At 43.9% G+C, this 18,024-nt stretch overlaps 1 protein-coding gene across 9 annotated transcripts in view; it reads right to left on the reverse strand.

Moving 5' to 3' along the window:
- Nucleotides 1–18,024, reverse strand: part of syne2a (spectrin repeat containing, nuclear envelope 2a) — a 113,075-nt gene that overhangs the window by 15,481 nt on the left and 79,570 nt on the right. For all 9 annotated transcript variants that reach the window (XM_084082367.1, XM_084082363.1, XM_084082364.1 and 6 more), the window contains 14 exons: nucleotides 16,893–17,040; nucleotides 16,231–16,325; nucleotides 14,688–14,919; nucleotides 14,389–14,586; nucleotides 11,755–11,883; nucleotides 10,911–11,066; nucleotides 8,908–9,066; nucleotides 6,446–6,612; nucleotides 2,920–3,082; nucleotides 2,337–2,527; nucleotides 1,620–1,770; nucleotides 1,098–1,280; nucleotides 596–733; nucleotides 161–352 (listed from right to left, as the gene is read on the reverse strand). In XM_084082367.1, the coding sequence (XP_083938493.1) occupies nucleotides 161–352; nucleotides 596–733; nucleotides 1,098–1,280; nucleotides 1,620–1,770; nucleotides 2,337–2,527; nucleotides 2,920–3,082; nucleotides 6,446–6,612; nucleotides 8,908–9,066; nucleotides 10,911–11,066; nucleotides 11,755–11,883; nucleotides 14,389–14,586; nucleotides 14,688–14,919; nucleotides 16,231–16,325; nucleotides 16,893–17,040 (2,302 nt within the window). The remainder of the gene's footprint in view (nucleotides 1–160; nucleotides 353–595; nucleotides 734–1,097; nucleotides 1,281–1,619; nucleotides 1,771–2,336; nucleotides 2,528–2,919; nucleotides 3,083–6,445; nucleotides 6,613–8,907; nucleotides 9,067–10,910; nucleotides 11,067–11,754; nucleotides 11,884–14,388; nucleotides 14,587–14,687; nucleotides 14,920–16,230; nucleotides 16,326–16,892; nucleotides 17,041–18,024) is intronic.

Genomic DNA, 18,024 nt, shown 5'->3' on the forward strand with positions numbered 1-18,024 from the left:
GCTAAGCTAGTGTATCTTGCATTATATGAACATTCAAACATTTGAATGTGTGTGCATGCAAGTACATGTTTGTACATGCCTGTGAGTGACGCGTGTGCATGTGTGCGTGTGTGTGTGTGTGTGTGTGTGTGTGTGTGTGTGTGTGTGTGAGAGATCTAACCGCGGGCTGGCTGAGGCGCTGGTGAAAGCGGACCAGTCGACCGAACACCTCCTGGCAGTAGGAGTGCAACTCCTCCAGCTCCTCCTCTATGAGGGCAGCGTCCAGCGGGCAGCTCCTCTGGATCAGGCCCTCTCCGAACACTATGAGCCCGTCTATACGCTCCGTGTTCAGGGCGATCTCCTTCTGGAACCCCTGAAGCCAGAGATAAGAACACCATGATGGACCGGAGGATCGCATAGAGCGCGGAGAACAGAAATTGAGATTTATGTTCACTGTATGTTCACTGTGTGTGTGTGTGTGTGTGTGTGTGTGTGTGTGTGTGTGTGTGTGTGTGTGTGTGTGTGTGTGTGTGTGTGTGTGTGTGTGTGTGTGTGTGTGTGTGTGCGTGCGTGTGTGTGGGTGTGTGTGTGTGTGCGTGTGTTTTTGTGCTCTTACATTGAGTTGCTGTATTTTGCAGTGGACGTCGCTTTCTGAGAAGTGCTCCACGTTGGTTAGCTTCAGATCCAGCTCTGTTAGCCACACCAACATGCTTTCTCTGGTGCCCTCGAAGTCCTCCCGCTGGCTAGTGAAATGCTGAGAGGAGAGGAGAACCACTGGCGTCACAACACAAATTACAATTGTGCAACAAGCGCCTGTTTCTTAAGAACAAGCTAACACGTGTAATATTTTAATTGTGTCACAAGTTAAAATTAACTAAATAGCTGTATAAGTTAACTAAGGGCCTAATACATCTACTGTCTGGTATACATAGAAACAATTTCAAGGGACAACAAGTTCCACATCAAACAAATTATGTATAGGGGTATTGATTAACAAAAAATAAACAGGCTTACATTTAAGAAAAACAACACAGTAAATAACTGAAATCTCAGTGTTAATTTGTCTATTTGTCACTCTCAGAGTTAAATCAACACTCAAATCAAATGGATCCCTTTACCTTGAGCCTGCGGAGGACGGCTGCCACTCTGCGGTGCAGGGTGTCCCAGCGCCGGTTGCCCTGGTGGACCATGGCTTTGAGCTGGCTGGCCCGGTCTGTGCGGTTCTCCATGGTCAACCGACGGTACTGAGTGTTGACCAGCTCCAGCTGGGTCAGACGTTCATGAACCTGCCTCTGGAAACCCTGAGCGGGAGAACCAGGAAGAATGGATGTATGCTTCTAAACGATGAACAAGGTTTCAGATTCAGGATGATTGCATTTGTCTTGCCTTTGCATCTTTCACCAAATGTGTTAACATTGTACATAAAATGTTCACTATATCTAATTTCCACACTGCTTCTTGAGCAAATATCAAATTCAAACCTTGAGTCATATTTGATTAACTAAAAAGTATCTTCAAATAAATCCTCACATACATTTTGGATTGAGGCGCCCCGTGACCAGCAAGGCAAAGTTCAATACAGCAGGTGTTTGGGATACATTCTTGTTGATGTGTGCGTGCTTGACCACTCTACAACCAACCTCAAACTTCTTCAGCTCTTCCTTGGCAACAGTGTAGAGGACATCTGTAGAATTGGGGTTGGCGGCTGTGCGTTCGGCCATTTTGAGCCAATCTTCAAAGCGAGAGTAGTCATCAAGGAACTTGCACCACATTCTCCATGTCTCCTCAATCCTGCAATGTGTAATAATCTATATAACCTCTGACGAAAAGAACCTAACATTTATTGCTTCATTTATTTAACCCATTTAGACCTGGAACCCCTATACGTAACTATACCTTTCAATCTGGGAATGCCTTTTGGGCTAGTTGTTGCTATGTACAGTATATAGCAACATATTCTTTTGAATGCTTTTAATAAATATTTGTGAAAACTTAGGTCAGGGGCTGACCTAAGTGGGTCACCCAACAATTTCTGTAACATTTGGTGAGTTTTACAACCATTTCAGTAATCATTATTTCAGGGATTGATGTCTTGATGACTTGTTTTGCAATGGAGATGTTCATTTTCCTTTGGAACAAAAAGTGTTAGGGCTCAAAACTAACACAAAACGTGTTAGTTTGGATAAGCATTAGACTTGGATAAGCATTAGAGAAAGCTCAAGACAAATACATAAAAGGTTTATTCTGATATTAATATATTATTGTGATTACTGTATGTCATTACATAGTGTGCGTGCGTGCGTGCGTGCGTGTGTGTGTGTGCGTGCGTGCGTGCATGTGAGAGAGCTTCCCCCAACCTGAGTCTCCTGTCCAGGGCCATGGTACAGATGGTCCTCCAGCGCTGGTCCAGGCTGCGGCTGGTCTCCTGCAGGGAATCGCTCTCCGTCTCCGTCCCACAGGCGGCATCCTCGTCTCTCAGCAGGACATCGCAGAGACTCAGCACAGAGGCCACGCCCTCCGTGTGCTGCTCAATGTCCCTCTGCAGCTCCTGGACAGACAGAGAGACAGACATGGAGTCAGTCCACACACACCGGCAGACAGACAGATAGCAGGGGACAGGAAGGCTGATGAGAGAGGTATGGAATGACAGGGTACGTACTGTATACTATGTGTGATCCCCCAAAAACACAAAGGACAGACATATATATACATTATTAATATGGAGGGTGGGATGGAAGGAGGGAGGGAGGCAGAGAGAGAAAGAAAGAAAGCAAGCAAGAAAGACAGAAAGAAGAAAGAAAGAAAGAAAGAAAGAAAGAAAGAAAGAAAGAAAGAAAGAAAGAAAGAAAGAAATACTAACAACAGAATGAAGGAAAAGAAACAAAAGAGGTGAGTAAAGAAAAGAGTGAAAGAATCCTACTGTAGTGTACTGTAGTGTACCTGCTGTTCAGCCAGCCTCCTCTGGATCTCTCCATGGTGACAGACGCTGTAGGTGATTGGTCGGGACAGCTCTGCCTCCACCCGGGACAGCCAGCATCGCAAGTTACTCATGTTCTTATCCAGCTGCTGCACCGTCACCAGAGTGTCCTTCAACTTCCTCACCCTGCACACACACACACACATGAAATGTAAATGCTCCAATTAGTGGACAATGACAGGAACACAGACAGGAACCTCACCTGGCATGTGACTCAACATGAAATAAGACAAATTGGCGCGCGCACACACACACACACACACACACACACACACACACACACACACACACACACACACACACACACACACACACACACACACACACACACACACACACACACACACACACACACACACACACACACACACACACACACACACCAAACACTTCAACAATACTCTACAGAATGTCTATAAAGTATCCCACTCCTTCCAAGTCCACTGTAAGCTCCAGGGTTATTATAGTTAACTAAAACTAAACTAGAATTGTAAAAACATTTTAAAAACAAAAAATTATAACTAACTGAAACTGTTTTGCATATTCACAAAACAAAATAAAAATGTCCTTAGTTCTAGTCTTTATCAAAAATCTGCAAAAATAGCAGATCTACAAGCTCACAATGTGTCGCATCGTGACATGTTGTGAGCTTATGTGCTATTTGTGCTTGATTTTTTTATTTTTCTGACCTTGTTGAATCTTACACCTGACCAATCCATATTACACTAAAACGAATTTAAAAAAACTAAACTAAATCTAAGCCCTCTAAAAAAAAACTTTAAAAAACTAAACTAGCAAACCAGTATTAAAAACTAACAAGAACTAAACTGTAATTGAAAACAAAAAGTAAAAAAAAATACAAATAAAAAAATAATAAAATGAAAAACTATAATAATGTTGGTAAGCTCCTACTGCACCTATTTCACCTATCATATCCTCCCAGGTGTCTCAGTGTTGGGACAAATGTTGCGACGGTGCAGCTGGACAATGTTCTCCACAAAGCCCCTTTCCCTGCCGCCGGCACTGTCATGGCAACGCACAGGGCCAATAGAACCTTTCTCCAGAGCTGTCGTTTGAAGTTGAATGGCTGAAGTGTGCCCTTGTTCCGGAGTCTGAGTTAATTTGACCAATTCGATCCCTCCTTACCTATTGAGAGCCAACGGGGGCTTGTTTCTGGCTAAGAGGGAGAAACTGTGTGGAATAATAGAGGTGAAAAATAGGCGCATACTGTAGGTCTCTCCGCATGTGTGTGTGACGGACAAAGGGAAGAAAGAGCGAGAGCTAGAGAAAGGTACAGTAGTCATTTTACGTTTCAAGGACAAAATAACAGACTAGAACGGCACAGACTGTACTGTACAGTACATGTCGTGGCTGCAATTATTTTGCACTCTGTACATTCTGTACATACGTACATGCGGTTTGTGTGTGTGTGCGTGCATATCTTAGCATTTAAAACTTACATTTTTACATTAATCTTTAAACAACATTTTGTGCATGTTAGGTGCACTACAATCTCTCTCATCTCTCTCTTAGTTTCTTTCTCTGCCCACCCCTTTCCCATCCTCCCCTCCCCACCTCTGACAGCCTAACAAAGCCTATACAGTAGGAAAAGTCGGGCCCCAACGAAGACAAAGCCTGGCCAGGGAGCCCCCCGCTAAGCAAGGGGACAGGAGGAGAAGAGCGAAGAGAATACAGCTGGGGAGGATAGGTGAGGTGAGGATAAGGGACAAAGCTGAAATGTACAGCCGGCACAACAGGAGGGCTCAAAGTTGCTCGGATACGCAGCTTGGTAAAGGGCACGTGCGTTAAGACTATTGACACTATATGAACAAGTTAGAAGAACTCAAGCCAGCAGTGCATACAAGGGCTGTTGATCCCCTGATTGAATGTAGTGCAAGTGCAAAACAAAACTAATTGTGACTCCTGTTCGTTCCATGTTCCATCTATACAATCTACAGCATGCCCTCCAAGTTTCAACCCAAGCACCTAGCAACGGACAGATTCAACCAACTTTGAGTAGATTACACACACACACACACACACACACACACACACACACACACACACACACACACACACACACACACACACACACACACACACACACACACACACACACACACACACACACACACACACACACACACACACGTCGGTTGTACAGAAAGACTATCAACAAAGGATAACTCGACTGCACTGAAAGGCGCTCTCGCCAAGGGGCTCATAAGTCTGTCTTCTCTTCCTTTCCTCAGTGTGCGTTTAGGTGTTCCTATACGACAGCTGGTGTCAGTGCGTGGTTGCAGGGGTCTTTACACATTGAAGAGCTGCTGGCAAACAGAACCGATCAGAAAGAAAAGGCTCGTCTTTTTGCTCAGGATGGGGATTAGGGTGGTCAATCGGCATCAGTTTACAGTATTGCGAGAAACTGCTGGCTGGTCTGGTACATTATGGTGGTAGCAGTGGTTATGGTTTCTTTAAATAATGTTACTGTTTTTAAATTATGTCTAGTATATCATGCTTTAACAAAATGACAATAATATAGCCACAAAAATGTGCAGCCTGTCATTTCCAAAGAACAATGTGCTCTTAATTAATTAATTAATTGGCATTACAGCAGCTCCACAAGCCACCCCAGGGCCTATGTAGCATTTAACAATTAGTGGCAGATTGCTCTCAATACCAACACACCCACTCACCCAGCAGTCCTCTGCTCAGGATACTGAGCGCTGAAGATGGGGGTTGAACATGGGCTTTAAGGGCCATATGGTTCAGTCTGAGACTCTAGCTTTGGATGGTGGGCAGAGAGATGGAGAGGAGGGTGGGGGGGGGGGGGGGGGGGGGATATAGGGTACCACCAAATCCATGACCATCTGTCTGAATGAGGGTCAAAGTACTAATAGTATATGATGGTAACTTAACTTATAGTCTGTACATTCAGTACAGACAAGTTGTATTGTATGACAGCTGCGGGGCAAGGCTCAGCAACAGCAGGTAAATAGGCTAAAGCATGATTACTACGATTCAGTGATGCATTCCAAACTGCGTGAGAACACATACGTACAGTACACACACATGCATATATGCATTCAACCACAAACTTATTATTATGCATCTTAATAGTTACACACACACACACACACACACACACACACACACACACACACACACACACACACACACACACACACACACACACACACACACACACACACACACCTTCAATAGCCCTGGAGTCTTTTTTTGTATATACATATCTTCCTTACAAAAGCCCATAGGCTAAGATGAATATCCCTGAGGGGACAAAAAAACTATTATTCAGTCACCCTGATGAAGGCATTGTTGACGCAACGCGCAGGTGTATTTTTTTAATTCTTGCCATGCATTAGCCAGACTATGAAAGGCCTTGGTCTCTTCTCTTTAAAAAAAAAAACTATTATTCCTATTAAAGCCCAGGAGCTGCTCAACAGCTTGTACGGTATGCAGACTCACCTGGCCTCTATGTGTTGGAAGAGGTTGTTCCAGCGCTGGTTCACCTCCTGCAGAGTGCCATGGACCTGCCTCTGCTTGGTCTCATCGCTGGCTAACAGCAGCTGCTCTCCGAGCTGCTTCAAGTGGCTCTTGTTCTCACTGAACAAGTTGATCTCCTCCATGCAGTCCTGTGGAGAAAGAGACACTATTATTAGGGCTGCATTCATTTATGCATGGATGTGTGTGTGGGGCTGAGGCAACCATGCTCTACTTCAGACCATGTTTTGAACAGACCATCGTCAAGTAAGCCAGGAACATCATTTTATTGCTCGATTGTGGTTGATTGTGTTATTAAAACCACATGAACCCTAGCATCCCTATTCTGGGCATGTCATAATAGGCAAACATTCAGCAAAAATAGGCAAACATTCAGCAGAAATATGTGAACATTTGACAAAAAAAGTGATCTACAAGCTCACATCACAATGCGTTTCAAAACGTTGTAGGCTTGTACTGTAGAACAGCTATTTATGCTATTTGATGTACATTACAACATGTTCTCCCCTTGATTTTTAGCCTCATTAGCACTAATGTATTCCAACAACACAATGCAGTACATGTAAGTCATCAGATAATAGTTCTAGTGTGTAGCTGGTTGTGTTGTCAACATGGTATTAGAGTTGCTGTATTAATTGTGATTAATATTTGTGCTACATTGCTGCTTCCATTTCCCCTTGGGGATAATAAAGTGCATCTTGAATTTTACATGGGCCAAACAAAATATATAATTTATTATGCACATAATTATTATGCACATAATAATTACCATATAACTGTTTACATTTATACGGTAATTAATTTGAACTGAGATTGAATTTGTCGTCACAGAGAAAGTCATCTGGAAGACATTATTTCATACCTGTGAAAGATGGAAATCGTAGACAATTTATACCTCTTTTGTAATATTTGTTCATACAGTATTTCATATTTTATTTCATGACACCCTCTTTTTAATGGGTGTTACATTCTATTTCAAAACAAAGTGAACTAATCACAAAAAGCAGATCCCTGTTCAAGAGAAGCAGGATTTAAATGTATTAAAAAAAAGCCTCCCGACCGTCACTTTTCAACATCTCTCTCATTCAGCAAGCTGAGCACCTGTTTTGCTTCAGGCAAAGGTAATTGGCTGCTACTTTGTCCATAATCACTAGGAAGTGTTTTGTGTCAAACGGTGTCAACACAGTGCAAGTTATTGTCAGGTGCCTGGGATACTCTTTGCTCATCTCATCTCCGCAGCTCAATACAATAATCACACACATTGTCCCAACCATTCATTAACTTGTGCAAGTTGTGCTGCGAACCAGCATGGTTGATGATGATATTTAACAGACAACAAAAGGCCTTCTGTAAATGAAAAGACAATTGTTTTGTTTGAACAAAGCGAGGTGGCAGCATTCCAGGCGACCGCTCTGCTACAGAATGCATGTTTTGCTTTTGTATGGATTTGAAGCATGTTTGCACAGGTGGTATTTGTGCCCCAATTTGTTGACTAATTGCAGCAGTGCATGCATTTTGTAATGTAGTGTATACAGTATGTTACTACCCTCTGTGTATACTTTCAACTTGTACAATAATGTATTTGTTTAATAATGAATTAATCTGCCTAGATGACAGTATATTATTATACTATTTAGTCTATAGACCCCTTAACAGACGACGTCACACTGGTTGCAAGCGTCATACTGCGCAAGCGTCAAACCCATTCTGTCAGGTCTCGCTAGAGCGCGCAGAACTAGCCAACACACAAGAGGGGGTTGGGGTGTGCTGAAACCAGCGCACCCTGAAACAACAGGTTGAGAATTGATTGTATGAAACAATCACCTATGCAGCCAGTCTCATTGTTGGTAAACAAATAATTGGTCTATAGTGTACCTTGTATGTTGTATATTGTACATACTTTATTGTCTCCGCCAGGCCGAAAGGCATGGCAAGAGAGTATGTTTTACCCTCCGTCCGTCTGTCTATCCGTGTCTATCCGTGTGTGTGTGTGTGTGTGTCCTGTCCGTGTGTTACCAGCTAATCTCCGGCACCGTTGGCCCGGTCGCTGCGAAACTGTGCACACCCACTCCCTGGATGCCAATTCAGAACCTCTGCCCCACATTTTTCACATGGGCCTGCTAGCAACAATGGCCATCAAACCACTAATGGAGCATAAATGCGTAATACTATTCTCCAATTAATAGTGGTGGTGATTACTGTGACATGACAGGAATATGTTCCACATTTAGCCACATTTGTCTTATGACATCAAGTGAATCTAAAGGGCTTGATATACTTTGTTGTGCATGGTCTGTAGCGCATCGAAAATAGACAGATCTGCAAGTTCACAACGCGTTGAGGTTATTAGCATATAGACATATTATTTTCAGTGTGCGACACCCACACACAGCTAAGTATAACTCTTGCCTGGTTGGTTCCGTTACCTTCTTGAGTTTCTCCACCATCTCCTCGATGCTGAGGTCTCCACTGTGGGACACCTTTCTCTCTATCTGCATTAGCCAGTCACACAGTTCCCTGTTCTTGTCATTGAAGATGGTCCAGGCATTGAGGCGATCAGCAATTTCCTGCCTGCGCACGGACACCTGAGAAAAAAGGGGAAAGGGAGGGAACAGTGTATGCTGTCATCTACATACCGTACATAAACATCAACCATCAATCTACTTTTATAGCTCAAAACATTGTTATTAATCTTTATCAGGGGCACCGATGGCTATGGTTAGGGTGCATACCACATATAGGCTGTGATAAAAGCCCGACAGCGAGTCCCTTGTTCAATTCCCGAGCCTGACAGACCTTTACTGCGTGTCACTCGCTGAATCTCTCCTGTCTCCTGTCAATCTACTCTACACTGTTCTATAAAAGTAAACGCAGAAAAGCCCAGCCAAATTATCTTAAAAAACTAAAGAAAATGCTCTTTGGTCCATGAGCGGGGAACAAGGGATCAAACTTTGTTCTCTCTCCATTCACTCTCATTGTATAGCAAGATACACACACCTTTTGCACAGAAACAAATGCAAATAAAGTCATTTCTTCCATCACAGCAGAGAGAGATGAGAGATGAGATACAAGTGTTTTGGATCCCAACAGCTTCCCATTTAATCCCTGGCTGCTAATTTAATCCCCCAATTTTACCTAATAACATCTTAGTGCATTGATAATGTCCCATTAGACAGTTAGAGGTCGTGACTGGCTGGTGATCCTCTTTGACTCCCAGAGCTCAGTCAGTCTTGTTTTCGGGCAATCATATTAACTGCTCCCTGACATTTATACTTTTTTCATGAGCCCTGGCCTGTGAAGAGTGAAACGACACTGGGCTTATTGGATTCTGGAGTATTTGGGTTCCATTGTGTTGCACTGTGGCCCTGGGGGGGACTCGTCCCTCCCTCACAACAATAGAGCCTGTCCCCTGGACCCCATCAGCCCGGCCAAGCCATCTGCTCCTCAGGGCAATTCCGCTGACTGTCCCCCACCTGCAACCTGTTAGCTAAACAGGGAGCACAATGCTGTGGTTCAAATCCATGTCCTATGGCCATGGTGCCATCAGACAGCAGTGAAATATCTCATGTTTCACTCTAATGAGTGGAGTTAATTATTAGCTTGGTGCTCTCATGAGTCCAAATGACTTGAGACGAAAACGCATTGTCTACCAATTTTCCAGTTCCATAATAAGCTATATCTGAACCCACATGGGTCACATGAAATTGGTTGGGTTGGTCTGTAATAATAATGTTTTGTAATACCTCCTAATCCACAAGGTTGTTTCGGTTTAAAGTATTGAATTCAATCAAGAAAGTTGTTTGAAGTGAGAGCTGTGTTCACTTCAACTAGTTCCAAAAAGAGGGACAGGTGGGAGCTTTCACTGCAAATGAGGCTCCTGCCAACAAATCATCACAAGATGCAATCAACCACAAATACGCTAACAAACATGTCATGACCGTTCCTCTGCAAAGAACAAATGTGCGTTTGTACTGTATTTGGAGCTGAAAGACTTAACTGTAGTACAGCTGACTGGAGTTTCTCTTGACTGTGTGGGACCAGCATTCAAGACTTAGGGGGGAGGTTTAGGGTATGCAGGAAAAAGCATCCTTTCCCCCTCATAAGCTGAAGAGCCAGTAGAGAACCTCTAACGAACCATACAGGGGCTTTAACAGGTTATTTGTATGTGTGTGTGTGTGTGTGTGTGTGTGTGTGTGTGTGTGTGTGTGTGTGTGTGTGTGTGTGTGTGTGTGTCTGTGTGTGTTTTCGTTTGTTTGTGTGTGTGTCCAACCTCAGTGGTGGACAAGGTTTTGTGCTGCTGACCATGCCAAAGCCAGTTAGCAAGTTTTCCCTCCTTATCTCTCACACACACTCACTCTCTCTCTCTCTCACTCTCTCTCTCTCTCTCTCTCTCTCTCTCTCTCTGTCTCTCTGTCTCTCTCTCTCTCACCTTCATGCAGAGTTCTTCCCACTGACAGTGGAGTTGTTCCAGCTGTTGCTCGAGTACAGCCGTGTCCCCGGCCGCTACGTACTGGGACATGTCCATCCTCATGGTGGCTAGCTCCCTGAGACCACTGGCCAAATGCTCCAGAGAAAGCTCCTTCTCCTGCATAACACACACACACACGCACGCACATGCACACGCGGTCAGACACCCCACAGACACATTGACTGGCTGTGTACCCCTTTCTCTAGCTCTATCGCTCTCTCTCTCTCTCTCTCTCTCTCTCTCGCTCTCTTTCTCTCTCTCTCTGTGGTCAGAAGGATTAAATCGCTGTTGACAGGGGAGGGGGAGGGTAAAGGGGGTAGAGAAGGGGGTGGGGAGTGAAAGGAAGGGGCAAAGGACGAGGGAAAGGGGGTAAAAAAATGGGAGGGGTGAACTCATAATAGAGGCACGCTATGGGGGAACAGGGCGGACCAGAGAATAATGCTTGAGAGGAGGCGAGGCTGAAGCTTTCTCTGACAGATCAATTTTACGTTCTATAAATGAACCACTTAAGCCCTATATGTACTGTACTTCGCAATATGACAAATTGCGAAAATAGCAGATATATTCTAAGATGTTTATGCTATTTCTGAAAATGCATTTATATATATATATATATATATATATATATATATATATATATAAGGGCATTACATTCAAGGGCATTACAATATTATTATATGATGTCTTTGTGTGGTTTTTGTTTCTAAGCTCTCCACCTCTCAGGCATCTAGCACAACTGAACAAAGTTGAGTTTGTTGAGTTAAAATACACAAACACACTCTTTCTTTCCCCCTTCTCTCCTCACCTGAAGAAGTTCCTCTTCGTCCTGGCGTCGGTCATTTCGTCTCCCTGGCTGTGGTGTCTTCATGCAGCTCTTCAAATCGTTCAGCTGTTGTGTTCTGAGAGTGAGTCCGCCCTGACACTTCACCCAATTCTGGAAGAAAGTGGTATATTGTGCTTTAAACTCAATTTAGTGGTATACTCTCAACACCACAGAAAAAGCAAGGGGTTGATCTTGTAACGTTGCAACACACTCGTGTGAAAGAAGTCAAGACTGACTTTACACAACCTGTGATCAGCTGATTCGATTTAACAACAAAGTAGTGAGTGACTTTTTTCATCCCCAAGTGGAATGTAAACCTGACTTGATATTTATCATACATTGTTATCACATTTACAAGACAATTTTAGTTTTGACTTTTAGGTCAATAACTTGAAGAACATTTAATCTCTTTTTAACTAATTTCTGACCAAATTCATATCACATGTCTTTTCTGAGTTCTCCTGTCAAGTGCTGAGCCCCCTTTTTCTCACGCTGGGTCACATGTCATGTGTTCTCAAACTTTCCCTGTCAGGCGTCTCTAACAGACAAGCAAGTTGTTTTTTCAAACCATGGCATCAATGTATTAAAATATAGCAAATATTGAATTAATTCTTTTTTCAGCTGCAACATTTTCTGTACCCAAGTTAGCAGCTTAAGATGAATGGATAAAGGGTTAGCTGTTGGTCATATCACTGCCTCTGTTATCTTAGCCGTTATCTGACTCATCCAGAGGCATTATCCCCAATCCCTGAGAGGACACTGTTTTACTGCCCCCAACTCCCCCACTGAAAAGCTGCTTGGCTTCATGCGCCGACCTGGAAGGGGTTAACACAACTTGCCCTGATCCCCCTGTGAGAAAAGCACATATGTATGATGCAAGCAATTACTGTACCAAAGCAAAGCGTCATGCACACACGGACGAATCCTAGCTTAGAGTGAAAAGTGTTGTGCAGGGGGTGTACAGTTTAAATGATCACAGTGACAAAACCAGACTGAACTTTGTTTTCAATGTGTCCGGTGACAAGCTGTGACTGGGTCCTACCAGTGCTTATACTTGACTTAACAACACGTTCAACAAAGCTACATCCTCAGACACGAGCACATACACATACCTTCATACTCCATGCATGGTAAAGGAAAGATTATCCCAGATTGTGCTGTAAATCAAGTCCGTATACGGCCGGCCATACAGACAAACCTAAGCCTATTGTGTATTGATACAGTGCTTGGAAACTGGCCATAGAGAAGCATTGATCCACAGGATCAATGTAGGTTCAACAGCACACCGCAATGATCCTGGGTTACATTGGAAATAAGCTCCATTTGTTGGCATGCTTGCATGGGCTTGTCTCCGGTTTCATTTTGATTTAATGTTTTCATGAGCTGTCCAGGTATTATTTTCCCCAATGTTATCAGCATCCAGAGCTGACTCGGGGCACGCTGTGTCCAATTCCTCTTTCAGACAGACAAACAGACAGACAGACAGACAGAGACAGACAGACAGAGACAGCATTTTCTTCTGCCATTTCGACCAGCTGGGCCGTGGATGGGGATCACAGCTAGATTATAGCTGCTCTTTTATCCCTCTTTGGATACTCTTTTCCAGTACAACTCACCCATGTGTGTGTGTGTGTGTGGTTCGGTGGGGTGGAACGGGGTTAGGTATATGGGTCAACAAACAACGCCCATCACCCACTCAGAATACCAACAAGGGTTACAGTCAGGGCAGCGTACACATCCCTCTACACACAGACACCTCCATAACTCAATCCAATGATGATGTCATAGATAGACACACATACTGTACATGCATTCCACTCCAGAACCCAGTGAGGTCGGGAAAAATAAATCTAAGGGACGTTTCAAGGGCAGCCAAAAGCTCCACTACCAGGAGTTGCTGAACCTCGGCCGCTGATCTTAGTCCAACACTTACAGTAAGCACTAATCCATCAGATGGTACAGATAGTGGAGGATAACGTCCCTGTTCATGTTGAAATACATTTACATTTTCATACATTATACAAATACATTTTTATTTTCAAAATTGTGCAGTGATACATCAACAACAAGGGAGAGGGAATTATGTGTAACAAGGGTCAAGGGTTATGTTCTTTAACATCTAAGCCAATGGTTCAATATCATGGTCCTCAGGGTCCCCTACTGTACTGTTGGCTTTCTATCCTACCAAGTCCTCTAGTACTGTTGGCTTTCTATCCTACCAGGACCTCTAGTACTGTTGGCTTTCTATCCTACCAGGACCTCTAGTACTGTTGGCTTTCTATCCTACCAAGTCCTCTAGTACTGTTGGCTTTCTATCCTACCAGGACCTCTAGTACTGTTGGCTTTCTATCCTACCAGGACCTCTAGTACTGTTGGCTTTCTATCCTACCAAGTCCTCTAGTACTGTTGGCTTTCTATCCTACCAGGATCTCTAGTACTGCTGTGTTTCTATCCTACCAGGGCATCTGCTGGTTTCTATCTCACCAGGAAGTCTTAATTGCATTCACCTGTTGTCCTTGTCATGTTAGCCATATAATCACATACTAGTTAGAATTGGGACAACTGGTGAATACAAGTAAGTTACAGTAGGTACAGTTTCAATTTGAGGGCTGCTACCTGAATGACAGTGTTGACCAGGTCTCTCCGTCTCTCCAGCAGTGTGCATGCATTCTCCCATTTGTCCTGCAGTGCTTGGAGCTCTTCCTCCAGTTGGTTCTGAGTCTGAGGCTCGGTCATGGACGCACGTAGCCGTTCACCTGCCTCCAGCGTCTGGTTGTAGGCAGTGGCATGCAAACCCAGAGTCTCTTCAACACGCTGGGGAAGATGAAGCGAGGGACACTTCCTTTAACTTAAAAGCTGCGATCAATACCAGTTGATACAAATATTGAAAATCAAAAAGAACAACCTGATCTTACCTGATAACTGTCCACAGAGTTCCGTAGCTGCTGCAGCGTGTATACAGCCGGCCCTGCAGGGGGCAGCAGAGGGTCGATGTTGCTCAGCAGCCTCTGCAGTCGCTTCAAGGCGTGGTTGTAGTAACTCCACTGACTAAACTGCTCCTGCACCAGGGCCTTGTGCTGCTCGACCCGAGACACACAGCTCTGCCAGCTCTCTTTCACACGCGCCACATCGGCCATACGTTCAGATCTGTGCCAGAAGCATCACAAAAAGGTTTCATGATTCTATGTTTGGATGAGCAGTTAGCTTGGATGCCCCCTAAACCCCAGCAACACAATCACAGTAAACACAGACAGTACAGTACATGCTGGTGCCTCCAACCTAACCTAATGTAATGGCATGGAAACATAAGATAATACATATGCCATCTTTAAACCATTTAAACCCTATTTTATACTTTTATACTGCTGTAGGGCCGTAAGCAAAAAAAAGCCAATCTCGAAGCTTGCGATGTGTTGTGAGATTGTATCGGCTATAGTAGCCAATTCGGGAAAATTGTGGAAGGTTTTTCGCCTATAATGACATTCCCAAAATAGGGATAGGGTTGAAAGTGGTTAAACTGTAGTCGTCCTGGTGAACCACACAACCTAGGATATCTGCAAACTAAACTTTGTCGTATAAGCACAGGTTTGCGTAGCAGGGCTGATGATGGGAAGTGGCCTTTCATGTGTTCTCCTCAAAAGCCTTCAGAACATTTCCACACTGACTGCACAAGCTGAGTTATGGGCAGACGGCGCCGCAGAGGGAGCCAGGTAGCCTTTCCAGGGCAGGAAGCACCCAGAGACGCTGTCTGGTGTGTGGGTGTTCCTTCAGGGGCATGCGTGTGTGAGTGTGCATTAAGAACTCACTGTTTGAATGCCATCACGGTAATAGGGGAGTAACACAGGCTGAAAAGCTCACTTTTAATTGGTTTATGACATGACAGTGCTTATGTACCGGCACAAGACGGCAAACTTTGATTTCTCGACCGCTACAGATTTTGGCTCCTGTGTACATTGTAGACACATGCAGTTAATAATCTAGCTGCACCAATAGCTATAAATACACTGGTTAGCTAGTTAATTACGGTATCGATGGCAAAAGATTAGACACGGAGGCCACGCCAGACTCTTGTTTCCACAGGAATGGCTTTGTCAGCTATTCGGAAAAAAAACCATTGTCATTAGATTTGGGGGATTTTTTTCGTGTTTAGGAGCGCAGAAAAGAGCCAGATTAATGATGATGTATTAATTTTGAAGTACTTTAGTCGTGTAGGGGTAAATAAAGTGGAAGACAGTTTAAGGAAGGATGTTTAAGCCCTGAGGAACTTGAAAAAGGGAGTACAAGTCAAGATGAGGAGATGGTCTGTAAGGTTATAAGCTATTATCTTGCTCATTCTTTTCTGCAATAAAATAAATTAATGTGCATTTAGGGAGTCGACTACTTAACTGCAACTTGAGCATTTTGGAACTCCACACTATAATTAATAGTGAAAATGTACTGGGTCTATTGGGATGTTACCTTTTCTCTTCTGTTAGGTTATCCAGGGAGCAAACGGCTTCACAGAGGTGAGCCTGCAGGAGCTGGTATCCGGCCATTATATCACTCTGGTATCTCTGTGAAAACAATGAGAAGCATGCAAGATCAAATATGAGACATGAGTTCTACACTTGGATTGATTCCATTTTGTGATTCCATTCACAGCTAATGTCTCCCTGATTTCAAATTTGTCAAACCCCCTTTTATAACACACATCTGGGAAATAACAGATCAACACAACGCAGCGACACATTAGAGATAATGTGTGTACTTAACTTGAGCTATTTAGCAGACATTTTGCATGATCCAAAAGGGCTTTCCCAACCTGGCCTCTGAAAAGCACACTAATTTACCAGCATTCCCTTCAACAACCAGAGATGAACCCTGACAGTGTATGAGGTCACCCTGCATTACCCAAGCTCTTAAACAAGAGGCTGGTGCATGACATTCGCCAACATAAAGATAGTCAGGGTGGACAAACAACTGCTTGTCTAGGATATTTTTTTTTTCTTTTCTTGCACACTGAAGCAACCAGTTACACACTATAGAAGGAGCTTGAAGACTGATAGGATGTATGTATTGTCCTGACTCTCTACATGTTGGCATCAGATCTTACTGTCTGTGAAATGACTGATGCCTTGTACCTGATGGAGGGTCAGCATCTCTTTAAGGCTCGAGTGACTTTCACATCTTCTGTCCACCAGGTCCACCTCCAACTTGTCCTGAAGGGCTTTCAAGCTTTCACTCTTTTCTTGAACGCTCTGGGAGTGCTGAATCTTCATCTGCAGCTCTCTGATATTACATGCATAAGAGCATCACACACACACACACACACACACACACACACACACACACACACACACACACACACACACACACACACACACACACACACACACACACACACACACACACACACACACACACACACACACACACACACACAGAAATCATTATTATTTTGAATCATATTGTGACGGCACGTTATCTTCCCTTTTGCGGTCCTGCATGGCTGTCAGGCTGTCGATTACCTAGTCGCAAATAAGGATAATTCCTTTTAACAGGTCGTTCATGAAAGTCCTTGCGGTCTTGTTTCCAATGAGAACCTGTGAGCAACTAGGGGTTAAGAGTCTTGCTCAGGGACACATTTCATTTCATCGACACATATGCTGGCCTGGCCTGAAATCGAACCTGGGGCAACCAGGGCCTCTGGCTCCCTAGGCGGGCTCACTAACCACTCAGCTCTGGCCGCCCCTTTTTAAAGCTGGTGTTAAGTTTGAAAGGGGGCATACTGGAGTGATCAGGTCTATTGCATTCAATAATAGAGTGCCGAAGTCCTGACGTCACTCGTTCATCCCCTGGGTCGCGGAAGTCATTTCTCTATGGAGAATAACATTGGGTCATCAGAATCGTCTCATATAAGAATTGTGGTCCAAAAATAAACAAATTGTCCCCGCGATATTGTCAGGGAGGTGGCTCTGTATCGTTTATGATAGTCAGTCACTCATATTTGATACAGTCTGTTTCTGGCGAAAATGTAACTAATTCGGCTGCGTTTCATATCCATATGAGTCAAACTGCCGGGAACATTTGTTTATTTTTGGAACACAGTTCTTATTTGACGCAATATTAAACACGTCTATGGGAATTCAGAATGGGGGGGGGGGGGGGGGGGGGCGCCCCAGGTACGATGCGTAAATTACGTCAGGCTTCGGTGCTCTATGCAAGACTTCTATAGAATGGCTCATAATATCCTATAAAACAGAGATTTCCCCT

Source organism: Gymnoscopelus microlampas (genome assembly GCF_963454915.1).
Source record: "Gymnoscopelus microlampas genome assembly, chromosome: 16".
Lineage (NCBI taxonomy): Eukaryota > Metazoa > Chordata > Actinopteri > Myctophiformes > Myctophidae > Gymnoscopelus > Gymnoscopelus microlampas.